The 16,334-nt window shown below is 44.1% G+C and overlaps 1 protein-coding gene across 1 annotated transcript; it reads left to right on the top strand.

The window, feature by feature from the left end:
* Positions 1–15,117: 15,117 nt before the first annotated feature.
* Positions 15,118–16,110, top strand: LOC138352099 (tigger transposable element-derived protein 7-like). Its single transcript, XM_069304346.1, has one exon. It carries the CDS (start codon positions 15,118–15,120, stop codon positions 16,108–16,110), a length of 993 nt encoding a protein of 330 aa, XP_069160447.1.
* The last annotated feature ends 224 nt before the right edge of the window (positions 16,111–16,334 follow it).

The raw sequence follows: 16,334 nt of genomic DNA, 5'->3' as shown, positions 1-16,334 counted from the left end.
ATATGCCGCCTACGATTTTTTTGTTATTTTTTCCGTGATCAGGGAACAAAAATGAATACTTCTATAAGACAAAAGAATTTTTTGGATTTTTTTTTTTTTGTTGCGCCTGTGGGTGTGAATTCCGTTTGGGCCCCCTAGCGGTTTGAGGGTTAAGGTGGCATCTCCTCCCTCTTGATTCTGCGCCTCCTGACGATTTCTCCCTCCATCGACATCTCGTTGATTCCGTGGATACCTCCATTACTTTCAACCCCACTCGTCTCGGTACACGTGTCGTTGCTGCTCCTTCTCAGGATGCTGCTTCCCGCTTGGCTGCCTTATCCTGCCTTGGCGAGACCCCTGTTCGGGTCTTGAAGAACGCTCAGTTGAATGCCAGTGTTGGCACTATTCTGCTCCCGCCCCATGTTGCGACCGGTGTTCGGGACCTGCGTGACTGCCACGACGATATTCGACATATCCTTGGTGCCCAGGGCCATTCTATTCTCCAGGTGGACACGTTTACTCGTCCCCCTCGTGGTAGTCGCCGTCAACCCCTCCGGGTTGTGAAGATTACCTTTGATGGTAGGACCCTTCCACCCTCTGTCATTCTTGCTGGTGCCAGGTGCTCTGTCCAGGAGTACATTCCTTCTCCTCGGCTCTGTAACAAGTGCTGGAGGTTTGGGCATGGTGCCCTCCGCTGCTCCGGGACTGTCTGTCTTTGTCCTTTGTGTGGTGGCAAAGGTCACTCTAAGTCGGAGTGCACTTCTCCCCAGGCTCGTTGCCTCATCTGTGGTGAGGCCCATCCTACCTTCTCCCGTGTGTGTGTCCATTACAAGCTTGAGGCAGCCATCCTCAACTTGAAGCACCGGGAGCGTTTATCTTTTCCTGAGGCGAGACGCCAGGTTCGCCGGCTCCCGCCTTATGCTAATATCTCTTATGCTCGCGTGTTGCGCTCTTCCTCTCCTCGTCCTTCCCACCTTCCTCAGACACACAACCGTTTTCGGGCCTTGGACCCTGATATGCCCACTGCCCCCTCCTCTGTTCCTCTGGGTTCTCCCCCGAAGGATCCACCTCCTGGTCCTCTGTCTGGGGTTCCCCTTCTTTCTACCCGGTCTGTCTTGTCTCCTGTGTCTTCTTCCTCGTCTCCCTCCGTTCCTCCTTCCCATCCTTCCCCTCCGTCTCTTGACTCTCCCTGCTGCCTGTCGGTGCGGGCTGATGTCCATCGCTCTCCAAACGGCCGTCAAGTGTGCTCTCGTTCAGCTTCTCCTGTTGAGACGCTAGAATCTGTTGCCCAGTACGTGGTTGCTGGGACACCTGTCTCTTTAAGTCAGAAGCGTAAGCCTGGCTCCTCTCCTTCCTCCTCCCCGGCGGGTAAGAAGGTTTCGCTTTCTTCCTCGGCCCCTACTTCTGCCTCTCTCGCTCCTTCCCCTCCCATTTCGGTGGTTGCGCCCCCTGTTCCTGCTATGGAGGTTTCTTTAGCCCCCGCTTCCCTCTCGGTTGATGCCCTTGCTGAGGTGCGCTCCCCTCTTTCTACCCCCTTCTTCCTGCTGCTGTCCTTGACTGCTTCCCTCCGTTGTCTCCTCCTCTTCCGGACCCCGCCCGCCCACCTCTGGTCTGTTCTCCCGCCTCCTTCCCTCCGTCTTTGCTCAGCTTATCCATGCCCCCTAACCCTGACTTTGCTGACCCTGATCCCGACCCTGATATTCTTTAACGTGCTCTGTTGCTCTTTCGCCTTTGTTTCTTCCTTGTTCTCTGTTTTTGTCCTTTCTCTTCTTGTCGATGTCTATTCTTCAATGGAACGTTCAAGGTTATTGCGCCAATTTCCTCGAACTCCAACTTCTGATTTCGCCGTTTTCGCCCCTTTGTGTCTGTCACCAGGAGCCGATGCTTGGTGCTCGACCTGGTCGTTTTTGTGGCTATTCCTTTCTCTCCCCGGCCCCCCCAGCCGTTGCTGGGGCTTCTAATTCTTCTGCTCTTTTGATTCGTGCTGATGTTCCCTTTGTTCCTTTACTTTTTCCTTCGCCTCTCCATTGTTCTGCTGCTCGTATCTTTGTGGGGAAATGGTACACAGTTTGTTCCATTTATCTCCCCCCGAGTGTCCCGCTTTCTCTTCCTGATTTGAAACACCTCCTAGACCCTTGCCGGAGCCTGTGCTCCTGCTGGGTGACTTCAATTGTCGTCATTCTCTTTGCGGTGACGTTCTTACGAATACCCGGGGTCGCCTTCTTGAGCCGTTTCTCCTCTCTTCTTCCCTGTCTCTTCTGAATTCTGGTGAGCCCACTCATTTGGACTCTCGGACTTGCACCCTTTCTTGTCTTGATCTTTCTCTCTGCTCTTCTTCTCTTTACTTAGATTTCACGTGGCAGTTTTTGATGACCTCCATGGAAGTGATCATTTCCCCATCCTTGTTTCCTTTTTCTCTTTTCGCCCTTCCCTCTCTTTCCCTAGGTGGCAGTTTGCTATAGCGGACTGGACCCCATTTACCCTCAGTGCTGCTCTCTCTGACCTCTACCTTCTGCCTCTCTCTCGCGCTCTCCTCCTTTTAGATGACACTGTCTTCAACGCTGCCCTCCGCTCTATTCCTCGCTCTTCTTCTCGTAGTCCACGGAAGTGCGTTCCCTGGTGGAATGCGGACTGTGCTCGGGCTGTCCGCTGTAAGCGTGCAGCCTGGAAGAGGCACCGCCGTAGGCAGACGACCGATTCTTTTCTTTTCTTTCGGAAAGCGAGTGCGGTGGCCCGTAGGGCCATCCGTACGGCTAAACGTGAATGTTGGGCATCTTATGTCTCAACAATTACGTCCGAAACTCCTCTGCCCCAGATCTGGAAGCATATCCGCAAGATAGCGGGTAAGTTCGTTCCCGATGTTTCACCGGTCCTTCACCTCCATGATACTCTTGTGGCGGACCCGTTGCAGGTCGCTTCCGTACTGGGTTCCCACTTTTCTTCTGTTAGCTCTGGTCTTCATCTTCCCCAATCTTTCCTTCTTCATAAACCTGTCCTTGAGTCTCGTCCTTTAGATTTCTGCACTCGTCTTCAGCTTCCCTATAATGATCCCTTCTCTCTCTCTGAACTTCGTTCTGCCCTGGCCCTCTGCGGTTCTACGGTGGCGGGCTCCGATGGTATTCATTATGAGATGCTTCGCCATCTCCCTCCGAGCACGTCTCAGTATTTACTGAGTCTGTATAATCGGATCTGGGAGTCGTCGTCAGTCCCTGAGGACTGGCTCGATGCCGTTGTCCTCCCTGTTCGCAAACCGGGGTCTCTGGGTACTTCCCCTAAGGACTTTCGCCCTATTGCTCTCACAAGTTGTGTCTGCAAACTCTTTGAACGTATGGTTAACGTTCGTCTGATGTGGTTCCTGGAATACCATCACCTCCTCTCCCCTTCTCAATTTGGTTTCCGCAAGTGCCGCAGCACGACAGATGTCCTGGTGAACTTGGAGGTCTATATTCGTACTGCTTTTGCTGCGAAGACCTCCGTTGTTGCCGTCCTTTTTGACCTAGAAAAGGCTTACGACACCACTTGGCGTTATCATATCCTATCTCAACTTCATTCTTTTGGCCTTCGTGGTCATCTCCCTCTCTTTCTCCGCAGCTGCAGCTTCCTCTCTCGTCGTTCCTTTCGGGTGCGCCTTGGTACCGCTCTCTCTCCCTCTTTTCAGCAATACGAAGGTGTGCCCCAGGGTAGTGTTCTGAGCACTACTCTTTTTCTGGTTGCCCTCAATGGTCTTCTTTCCTCTCTTCCTTCTGGTGTCTTCTCCGCTCTCTATGTCGATGATCTTACCCTTTGTTGTCAGGGTGATGATTCGCCTCTCCTTCAACGCCGGCTTCAACTTGCAATTGATGCCGTGTCGTCTTGGGCCACAGGTCATGGCTTCAAGTTCTCTACTTCTAAGACTTGTGCCATGACTTTTACGCGGAAACGGGTTGTTCTTCGTCCCTCTTTGTCACTTTATGGTCATCCCCTTGAATACAAAGATTCCGCGAAGCTTTTGGGGTTATTCCTTGACACTCGTTTGTCTTGGTCTCCCCATATCTCTTACCTCCGTGTTGAGTGCTCTAAGGCCCTTACCCTCCTTCGGGTCTTGTCCCATACTTCTTGGGGGGGGCAGATAGGCGCACTCTCCTTGCTTTACATTCCTCTCTCGTCCTGTCTAAGCTCGATTATGGTTGCCCTGCTTACTCGTCTGCTTCTCCTTCTACTCTTCGCCGTCTTGATGCTTTGCACCATACTGGGTTGCGCCTCAGTTCTGGTGCCTTTCGTTCGACTCCCGTCCTTAGCTTGTATGTTGACACTGGCTTCCTGTCTCTCCAGGACTGCCGTGATCGCTACTGTCTTCGCTATCTTGAGCGGTCCTTGCAACATCCTTCCTCTCGCCTCTGTCGTGCTTTAACTTTTACCCCTCCTGCGGTTCCTGTTCCTCTTCACCACCTCCCTCTTTCTGTCCGGTTATCTCGCCTACAGGATTCTCTTTCCGTTCGTATTTCTGATGTTTCTCCTCGTGTTGTTCCTTCTTTGCCCCCATGGAGGGTCCCTCTTCCGCGGTTTTGTACATCCTTGACCCGTATCACTAAAGCTTTTACCCCTCCTACGGTTCTAAAACGCCTTTTCCTCGAGCACTTTTCTTCTCACTCCCGCTCTCTTTGTCTTCACCGATGGGTCTAAGTCAGCGGACGGTGTTGGCTACTCTGTTGTTTTTCCTGATCGCACTTATATGTGTCGCTTGCCTCTGGAGACTAGCATCTTTACAGCGGAACTTTATGCTATTCTCTATGCTCTTCGTCTCCTGCTTTCTCGTTGTCAGTCTTCCTTTGTGGTTGTTGTTGACTCTTGTAGTGCCCTCATGGCTCTCGGGTCCTTTAATCCGGTTCATCCAGTAGTTGTTGAGATCCAGCATTGGCTGTTTCTCGTTCACAGTAAATTTAAGTCGGTTGAGTTTTGTTGGGTTCCCAGCCATATTGGTGTGTGTTTAAATGAGCGTGCGGATGCTGCCGCCAAGGAAGCTGTCCGCTCTTGTCCCATCTCTCGTAAAGGCATTCCGTATTCCGACTTTTACCCGGTTATCCATTCCTCAGTCCTTACCCGTTGGCAGGACTCTTGGTTGTCTGTTACTGGTAACAAGCTACGTACTCTTAAATGTTGTGTTTCCTCGTGGCCGTCCTCCTTCCACCGTAACCGGCGGTGGGAAACGGCTCTGGCGAGGTTGCGTATTGGCCATACTCGCTTAACCCATGGTCACTTGATGGAGCACCGCCCTGCTCCTTATTGTCCTAGTTGCATTGTCCCTCTTACGGTCGTGCATGTCCTTCTTGAATGTCCTGACTTCCAGGACGAGCGTGTGTCTTGCTTTCCGACCGCCCCTCGCGGTCACCTGTCCCTCGATAGAATTCTTGGTGACTCGGATACTTTTGATATCGTTCGCCTTATGCGTTTTTGTTCTTGTATTGGCATCCTTGGTGATATTTAGCGCCCTCTGATTATTTTGCGTATTTGATGGTGCTACATAGCCTTCCCGGTTTGGTGCCTTCTTTTGATAATTACTTACTTGAGCCCAGATGGGCACATGTATAAGCAAGTAGATGGGGTCGCCATGGGTTCTCCCCTAAGTGTCCTGTTTGCGAACTTCTACATGGGTATCATCAAGCAGGTCTTGGTTGACATGGACTTGAAACCTGCCACATACTTCTTTCTTTCTTTCTTTCTTTATTATGCACCCCATACCCATCCCATGGGCGGTGGTGTAAAGGATTACAGAGGCACATAATCGGTTCAGGAACTGAACCCTCTAGTTCGTTTAGCTAAGCAAATAGTAATGTTTTGACAATAGTTACACAATTATTAATGTTATATATACATGTACACATACTCATGCATACATGTACATATACATATATACATACACATACATATTTAATCACCCACACAAATACACACATCAATAACCTTTTGTGTCACAAGTGATTCAACAAGAGGCTCACAACAGTCACTATACAAGGCACTTTACATCTATGATGAGTCGCACAGTTACTAGTCTTGCTGCACACCCACCCAACTGGGCGGCAGCTTTACAGTCATGTGCATGCATTACTTACAGTAAGCAAATTTTGGATACTTCGCTAAGATTTCGGGCAGCACAGCATTATGAATGAAGTACTTACACATTTCTTGGACACTATTGATGGTGTTATCTCTAAATTCCGTGATTTTTTCACATTCCATTATATAATGGCGCAAAGTATGTGAATAGTTCTGCTGACAGAGTTTACATTTAATCAAATTTACATCAGCAGATGTTACAAATTCCCAGAGGTACTTGTAGCTGAGCCTAAGCCTAGCAGTAGTAACATCTAGAAGTCTGCTAACCTTATTGAATGACCCATAAACGTGCAGTACCTCCTGCATAATAGAATGATGATAGATGGAGTAACTGGTGTGAATTTCACTTTGCCTCAAGTCTCCAAAATTTAGATGATGTTACTGCAAGTATGTTGACGACATTTTTACACAGGTACCTGATGTCAGACGTCTGCAGGAGCTGAAGGAGGCATTCGAGCAGAATTCTGTGTTGAGTTTCACTTACGAGATAGAAAAGGATGGGAAGCTGCTCTTTCTAGATGTAACAGTCACGGAAAGGAGCGGAGGCTTCTACACTGCAGTCTACACTAAGGAAACAAGCATAGGAATGTGCCTCAATGCCAATAGTGACTGCCCAGGTAGGTACAAGAGGAGTGTTGTCAACAGTTATGTCGACCGTGCTCTCAGCCACAGCTCAGGATGGAAGAAAGTCAATGAAGAACTCTGTAGGGTAAGGCAGGCCCTAGTCAACAGCGGCTTCTCTAATGGTTTTGTTGAAGACATCATAAAAAGAAAGGTAAATCGCCATGCATCCTCTGAAGAGTCAACTAACACAACACATGTACCCCCCTATTAGACTATTTTACAGGAACTTCTTTTCAACAGCTCATAAAACAGAGGAAAGGGACCTGAAAGATATTGTTGATAGGAACGTTATCCCTACAGACAAAAATAAGAAAATACAATTGATGATTTACTATAAAACCAAAAAAACGGCCAACCTACTCATGAAAAACTCTCCAGACACAAAGCAGAACACCTTGAAGGAAACCAACGTTGTCTATGCCTTCAAATGCCCACTTGGGGACTGTAAGCCTTAAAGAACTCAGTATATAGGCAAGACAACAATGTCTCTTTCCAGGCGATTAACAATGCATAAACAACAGGGCTCCATAAAGGAACATATAATCTCCTCTCACAACCAGGCCATCACCAGAGAAATCTTAACAAACAACACACAAATCATCGATAGGTACAGCGATAGCAGGCGGCTCGACATCAGTGAGGTACTACACATCAAAAAGTCAACACCAGCAATCAACAGCCAATTAATGCACAACTACATTCTACCCACTTCAAAGCACCATATGGGCCAATAGGCCCTCTGCAGTTACTTCCATTCTCATGTACCCACCTCACCCAAAACCAATAAAAAGCAAGAGTTATGTCAAATGTTTCATATACAGTGTATCATAAATGTAATGTTAAGTGTAAAGAAGTCTTTGAGAATGTAAGAAGCCCTTACAAAACACTTCTAGGTGTCAGACCATTAATAAAAATGAATTTTGGAGAATTTATATTTTCATTATCACTGACAGTGAAGAAAAACATAAGAAACGTAGCAGTCTCCGTGGTGTAGTGGTAAGACACTCGCCTGGCGTTCCGCGAGCGCTATGTCATGGGTTCGTATCCTGGCCGGGGAGGATTTAATGGGCGCAATTCCTTAACTGTAGCCTCTGTTTAACGCAACAGTAAAATGTGTACTTGGATGAAAAAACGATTCTTCGCGGCAGGGGATCGTATTCCAGGGACCGTAGGATTAAGGACTTGCCCGAAACGCTACGCGTACTAGTGGCTGTACAAGAATGTAACAACTCTTGTATATATCTCAAAAAAAAAAAAAAAAAAAAAAACATTGACAAAAATTGTGTTAGAACTATTAATCTTACTTTTTCGGTCATATTCAACAACATATGTTTACAAGAAAGACTGCTATCAATATATATATATATATATATATATATATATATATATATATATATATATATATATATATATATATATATATATATATATATATATATATATAATATTTATATATATCATGAAAATAAACACGTGATTAAAAATGTGACAATGTCAGACCACGGAAGAAAAATGAAACAGGAATTTCCTTAAGTACTTTCGTATATTAATACATCTTCAGAAGGACTCCTTCTGAAGATGTATTAATATACGAAAGTACTTAACGAAATTCCTGTTTCATTTTTCCTCCTTGGTCTGATATTGTCATATATATGGTTTTTGTTTATTTCCATCAAGTCTCCATGCACTTATGCAATCATCTACCTCAGTTTCATTGTAAAATTTTACTCTTAAATCTAATCTTACCCTATTCCATTTATATTTTAAATTTATTTGTATTGATCTATATCATTTATTGAAATCAATTATTGATCTCATTTTTGTTCTTTTAATTAAATTCATACTAATTATAAGTTAAAACTAAGCTTAATAAAATTTATTATCTTTAAGATTATTTTACTTTACAATTATCATTTGTCAAATTTTTTTTATATATTCATCTTGTCAGTCTCTACTGATTTTTTGTTCTCTCCACCAAACTTGTGTATCCTCCATGGCTATCTAGTGACCTTAATTCTACCTCTAATTGTTTCAATTCTTTTGTTTACTTGCATTTATTGTTGTGTTTTGCCATAATTATTCTCTAATTTAGCAGACTCAATACTTTGTAAGCTCTTATTGTATTGTTATATTATTATATTGTTGTGTTTTGCTATAATTACTTTCTATTTTACAGCGATTTGTTTTCATCTGTTCCTGTAACTGCTTATCTTATTGTATCGTGACATTCTTATCTATATTGATATATATTATCTATCTATTGTTACTTACAGTGTACCTGAGAGTACTTGTAAGAAATCTACCTCATTTTTCATTTTTGCTCAATTTGTTTTTGTATTGCTTAGTCTTGTTTATATTTTTGTTTTGTATATCTATATCTTGTGTTTTGTATAGTCCAAGTTTATATGTTTTTTTCTTTAATCTCATTTATTACCTAGGTTCCCTAGCCTAGCCATACTCCCTTACTCCATTGTACCCCTGTAAGCCCCTTTTGTGCTTGTTTTGTACAGTATTGTGTACATTTTTTTTCCCTATTTTATAGCTTATTTCTACCTTGTAATTTGCCTTTCTTTCCTTGTTTTTCCTGCAATCAGCTTTTTTTATGCAGTCAAGTATAGACCCAGAACTTAACCTCTTATCCACTATCTATGACAATAATCACTCTAATGATCTAAATTGCAGATATTTTGCAGCACATGATGTAAACAATGTATTAACTCATAATCACAATATCTCTGTAATCAATTTGAACGTTAGATCCCTAGGTAAACACTTCGATGATGTTAGTGCCTTGATTGAAGCTATTGACAACAAATTCTCTTTTATTATACTTACTGAAACATGGTTGAAAGAGGATACTACTCAACTCTTTAACATGCCTAACTACTCAGCAATTCACAACTGTCGTCAACTTCAGAGAGGTGGTGGCACTGCTCTTTACTACCACCAAGAACTAACATGCTTAAAAGAAATTAGAACTAGAGACTGCTATGGGGAGTATATCTTCGCCAGCTTCAGAGTCAAGGGTGCCGAGTCTGTCCTGTCTGTGGGTGCAGTTTATAGAATTCCTAACACTGATGTGTCCGAATTCAACTCAAACCTTAGAAATCTAATACTTGATAACAGACTGAACAAAAACCACCTAATTATCGCAGGGGACTTTAATATTGACCTCTGCGAGCCAGAACACCCTACTGCTGTTAGCTTCCTCAACTGTATGAATTCCTGCTTCCTCATACCCTTAATCACTAGACCTACTAGAATCACTGATAGCACTGCCACGACTCTAGATCACATCTGGACAAACATAACCTCTCCGCTTACTTCAGGTATAATCACCGATAGCACTACAGACCATTACCCCACATTTCTCTTAACTAACATTAGCAAACCACCTCTTGAGTCAAGAGAGATACGTTTTAGACTACACAATGAAACTGCTATAGACAATTTTATAACTGCTACTGATAATGTCAACTGGGAGTCCGAGTTAGGTAACATAGAGGACATCAACCTAGCAGTTCAATCTTTTCTTCAAAAAACTCTTAGCCTTTATAATACCCACTGTCCTATGCTTACAAAACAAGTCACAACCAAAAGGCTTAACAATCCCTGGCTTACAAAGGGAATACAGAGCACCACTTGGTTTCCGAACCCCTTGGGGACGAGACCCGTCGGTTAACATGTAAGTTCGTATACGAGAAATGGAGGAAAAAATAAAAAAATAATTTGAAAAAAAATCTAGGGGAAAAAATCGACAGGTTCATAGCGTAAATGCGTGACCGTATTTTGTTTGTACTCACCAATAATTGAAGTCCTGATCCGCTTATGTTGATGAAGCATAGTTATTTACATGGAAGAGGTGGTGGTGGATGTTGATGGTGTTGGATTGACTGAAGTTGTTGGGTTGACTGGGTCAACATGCGATGAGTCAGGTGCTGGTGATGCAATGCGAGCTTTCTTGGAAGCCATTGCAAAAGACTCTGTAATTGACATTTGTTTCATTCCCTTGGCTCTTGTTTTTAAAAACTTCATATACAAATTGTACTGAGTCATCATGTCCTTAGTTTCAAACTCGCTGTAACTCGTGTCCATAAATGCCAGAATGTATTCAAAATTTTGCTGAACTTTTTCCATATCACATTTTTCCTTTAACGTTTCTTCATCCTCTTCCTCTTCCTCTTCCTCTCCATCTTCTTCATTGCACTCGTCTGGCTTTTTTGCTGTACATACTAATTCTATAATTTCATCATTAGTCATGTTTCGATTGTTTGGGGCTTCTTCATCAAAATCTATCCATCTATCTATGTCATCTTCGATTGTTTCAGTCACCAGTTCTGCTCTAATCTCAGGGGACTTAATCCCCTTGACATAGGCTAGGAGTTCCTCTCTTAATTTTTTCTTCTCGCTAACTTTCTTCACCGCAAATCCTTCAAAATCTGCCTCGTCATCTTCCTCAGGATACAGACTTGACGCGGGCCAAAGTTTTTTCCAACCATTTCTTAGTGTTGTCTGCTTTACCTCATCCCACGCACTAGCAATAGTCCAGATAGCTGACTTTATTGTGAAGACTTTATAAAAGTCCTTAAGTGTTCCAAGCTGATTGTTAAGACGTCTGGCAAACATCCTCTTGTAGTGGTGTTTAAGGTTCTTAATTATTCCTTGATCCATGGGTTGGATCACTGAGGTTGTATTGGGTGGCAAGAACGTTCCAATAATATTGCCATTTATAAGCTCATCACCTCGTGGATGCGTTGAACTGTTATCTAGCAGCAGCACAACTTTGCTGTTTTGCGGGAGACCAACACTTTTCAGGTGCTCCTTCACCTCGGGTACAAAGTTCTTATTAAACCACTCGACAAATATTACTCGAGACATCCACGCACTTGGCTGGTCCTTATAAATCACAGGGAGGCACCTGGCTGACTTTAAAGCCCTGGGGTTTTTACTAATTCCAATCACAAGTAACTTTAATTTGTGCGTGCCAGCTGCATTTGCACAGCACAACAAAGAAATTCTCTGTTTGTTCTGTTTATAACCACCTGAAGGATCGTCCTCACCACTATGAGCCATCGTTTCTGTGGGAAGCATACGCCAGTACAAACCTGTCTCATCAGCATTATAAATTTGCTCTGGAGATAAATTTTGTTCCTGCACCATCTCCGCAAATTTACTCACATACTCATCAGCACCAACAATATCAGCAGATTGTCTTTCACCATGCACTTTAATAAACCTAATGCCATGACGGGTTTTAAAACTTCTGAGCCAACCATCACTGTATACACACTTTTGAGTAATTTTCATTGCTTGGTGAAATTCACGCGCCTTTTCCACGGGGAGCCAGCCTGCCACTGGCTTCTTCGTCACTTCACGTCTCTGTTTGTACCACTCCCACACTGCGTTATCAACACTCTCCACTTTTGCTTTACTTACTACCTTTCTATTTCGTATTGCTTTATCACTTTCACTTCTAGAGAAATAGTCAAAAATGATAGGTTTAGCTTTAAGAAGATCAAAAACAGTACTTTTACTAATGCCATACTCGGCGCACACGACACTTCTCGGGACACCGCTTTCCACCTTCTTAATTATTTCAACTTTCTTTTCAAATGTCATCACTGACCTCTTTCTTTTACGTAACCCGCTTGTAGATGCTTTCACTGACACAATGCGTGCATTTGGAGCCGACATGGTGCACGGATGTTCCTTGATTGTGCTGATATGTAAAACAAAGTCACGGAATGAACACTCCAGTCTCGTGACAAATTCAAACAATGGGAACAATAGGCAGTGAGTCTGTGACGTCAAAGGGTAGCAGGCGGCGCCCGACACGGTCAGTGAGCACACTAAACCATCACCCACCCCCCCACCAACCCACCACGGGCCGGCACGACGCTTGGCTGACCGCTTCCTTACCCGAGCCTATCTGCCTGCCTCCTTCCCAGCCAGCCTGCCTGCCTCCTTACCCGAGCCTGCCTGCCTGCCTCCTTCCCAGCCTGCCTGCCTGCCTGTCTGCCTGTGCCTGTCTGCCTGTGCCTGCCAGCCTGTGCCTGCCAGCTTGCCTTTCCCTCCCTAATTCTCACTACTTCCGTCCCTTCCTGCCTACCTCCTAGCATCTCTCCCTACCTCCCCCTCCCTCTTAGCATCTCTCCCTACCTCCTAACATCTCTCCCTACCTCCCCCTCCCTCTTAGCATCTCTCCCTACCTCCTAACATCTCTCCCTACCTCCCCCTCCCTCTTAGCATCTCTCCCTACCTCCTAACATCTCTCCCTACCTCCTCCTCCCTCTTAGCATCTCTCCCTACCTCCTAACATCTCTCCCTTCCTCCCCCTCTTTCTTAGCATCTCTCCCTACCTCCTAACATCTCTCCCTACCTCCCCCTCCCTCTTAACATCTCTCCCTACCTCCTAACATCTCTCCCTACCTCCCCCTCCCTCTTAGCATCTCTCCCTACCTCCTAACATCTCTCCCTACCTCCCCCTCCCTCCTAGCATCTCTCCCTACCTCCTAACATCTCTCTCTACCTCCCCCTCCCTCCTAGCATCTCTCTCTCCCTCCCTTTCTGACTAATTATCCCCCTCTCTCACTGATTCTCCCCCCCCCCCCTCTCATACTGCCTCCCACCTAAGCTCCATCGTCCATCCACCCACCAGTCAGCCATCAATGACGCAATGCGTCCATTTGGAGCCAACATGGTGCACAGATGTTTCTTGATTATGCAGATATGTAAAACAAAAGCACAGAATGAACATTCCAGCCTTATGGCAATTCAAAATACTGTAATAGGAATAATAGGCCGTGAATCTGTGAAGTCACAGTGGGCACCCTGGACCATCTCCCACCCACCACCACAAGCCGGCGTGAAGCTTGGTGGACCCTTCCTACCCGAACTTTGTTCGGGTAGCATGACTCCCCAACCCCAATCGGGAAACTGGAAGTTTCGGATAACTAAAGTTCGGAAACCAAGTGGTGCTCTGTACTTAAATCTACAGTATCCACTCAATTTAACGGCCTCTTTTATACCGATCTGCTGGTATTAACGACCGGTTTGGGAGCCCAGTAGCTAGAGCCTGCTATACCGGTCTGCGGTCGATATTACCGACAGTCGGTATTGGGTTTGTTGTGGCATCAGCGTCCCCTCACATGGCGACCAGGCCGCCACCGACCTGGATCGTCCAGAGTCATATATTACATCTTAATTTTCTTTTAAAATGATTCACTTTAATGAAGAAAATTGTAAATTATTATTAATAAAATATTTTGAAACAGTTTTTATTAAGCAAAAGTCTTTGTTTTCTTATTAAATACCTTTTATAGTATGTATAGGCACTAGGTATTTTTTTTCCCACGGACCTAGTATGTACTCCGACGGGCCATGTGTTCCCATTGTTTACCGTGAACTCGCGCGGCTAGCTTCAATTGTGAAGGATATTACTGTACTGTAATTGTGATCTTTTTAATTTACAAAATGCCAAAAGTTACCCAAAGGAAGCGCCTGACGGTTGCACAGAAGCTGGAGTTAATTAAGAAACTTGATAAAGGATATTCTCATGCACGAGCAGCAGCAGAGTTTAACATCGGGAAAAGTACAGTAAGTGACATCAAGAAACAGAAGGATACTCTATTAAAATATGTGAGCACAACAGAGTGTGCTACTTCTGGTGCTGCATGTTCGAGAAAAACAGTAAAGTCTGGTCAGTATCCACAATTGGATGCTGCAGTGTATAAGTGGTTTATTCAGCACCGCACAATTGGCATGGCAATAAGATTTGAAGAGCTTAAAGTTGCAGCAAGTAAACTTGCCATTCAATTAGGTATAAAAGATTTCAGTGCAAGTGATGGGTGGGTTGGAAGATTTAAGGCTCGGCATAACATTTCAAACACCAAAAAAATTTCTGGTGAGGCGTCAAGTGCTGATCCCACTAATGTTGATTCATTCAAGGCTAAATTAAACGAGTACATTGTCAGTAATAATTTAAGGAAATATCAAGTATATAATGCTGATGAGACTGGGTTTATGTGGCGAGCTGTACCAAGTACATCCTTAACCAGTAGGATGCAGGAAAATATTCCTGGACGAAAGATAAGCAAGGAACGGCTCTCAGTCTTGCTTTGTGCTAATGCTGATGCCTCTCACAGGACAAAATGTGCCGTGGTAGGCAAGTCTAAAAATCCTCGAGCCTTAAAAAATATAATGCAGGCATTACCTGTAATATATTACAATTCTAAGAAATCATGGTTTAATCAAATAATATTTACGGACTGGTTTGAAAACCACTTTTGCAAAGAAGTCAGAGAATTCCAGATCAACAAATGTGGAATAAAGGCCAGTGAGGTTAAGGCATTGTTGCTGCTAGATAATGCTCCTGCTCATCCCATTAGCAAGTTAATTTCAAGGGATGGCAGAATAAAATGCATGGCACTTCCACCAAACACAACATCCTTGATCCAGCCCATGGACCAAGGTGTTATCCTTGCTGCTAAACGTATGTACCAAACAGCAATGCTTGAAGATGTTTTAGTTGTTTTACCTAGCGAGGAAGATGAATTGACAGGAAAGGATACAAGGGCTCAAAGAACACTAGAAAATCTAAAAAAGTACACAATCAGGGAAGCAATATTCCACTGGGCTAGGCTTTGGAATAAAGTGAAAGAAACCACACTAACAAATTCATGGAAGAAACTGTTAACAGAGAGGCCTAGATGTGAAGCAGCAGTATCTGATAGTGAATTCGAAGGTTTTGAAAATGAAGCCAATGATTTTGAAGGGTTTGAAGAAACGATCCGAACAATGTTGCTCCAAGCTGGTCAGGGTGTACAAGTGAATGATATCAATGAATGGTTAGAAAATGATTACGATCCTGGTTATGAATTGTTAACTGAAGAACAGATTGCGCAAAGTGTTCTCGGAAATGACTCTGATGACTCTGATGACTCTGATGATGACTCGGACGATGTTGGTGAGGCTCTGCCTAGAGGTGTCGGATATCAGAAAAGATTGGAACAAGTTGAGGAACTCATTGAATATTCAATAAAAAGTAAACATGAGGTTATTGGAAATTTTTATGTACACCTTACAGCCTTAAAGCAATGTCTCAAAACGTTAGCCAGAGAAAATCAGATTCAGACAAAAATAGATAAATTCATGATTTCAACGGTTCGTGAAAAATCTTCGTCGACAAGCGATGCTGCACCCGTCGATGCTGAATTACCATCGACAAGTCGTGGAGCATCCGCCAGCAATGAATGCTCTACAAGCCATGCTGCACCCGCCGATGCTGAATTCCCATCGACAAGTCGTGGAACATCCGCCAGCAACGAATGCTCTACAAGCCATGTTGCACCCGCCGATGCTGAATTCCCACCAAGTCGTGACAAGTCATCCACTAACGATATAAAATATGATTGAAAGGCATATAAATTAGTGTAAAAAGTATTGATAGAGTACAGTATTGTAAGTGTTAATGATTAATTAAGCCTAGACAAAAAGATACTGTACAGTGTAAATATACAGTAGAAATAATTGTCAATAGTGAAGTAGAATTAGAACTCATGTGAATTAGTAGTAAGGCTAGCTGTTGTGTGAAGTGAGTGCCTGAAAATAATTGTACATATAAAACAAGCGCTGCAGAG

Source organism: Procambarus clarkii, chromosome 5 (genome assembly GCF_040958095.1).
Source record: "Procambarus clarkii isolate CNS0578487 chromosome 5, FALCON_Pclarkii_2.0, whole genome shotgun sequence".
Classification (NCBI taxonomy): Eukaryota; Metazoa; Arthropoda; class Malacostraca; order Decapoda; family Cambaridae; genus Procambarus; species Procambarus clarkii.
The sequence above is the reverse complement of the archived record's forward strand: the minus strand, read 5'-3'. Positions and strand labels throughout refer to the sequence as shown.

What these genes read in the sequence shown, in the direction of transcription:
- LOC138352099 (XM_069304346.1), top strand. Translation starts at nt 15,118, where the DNA reads ATGGCACTTCCACCAAACACAACATCCTTGATCCAGCCCATGGACCAA.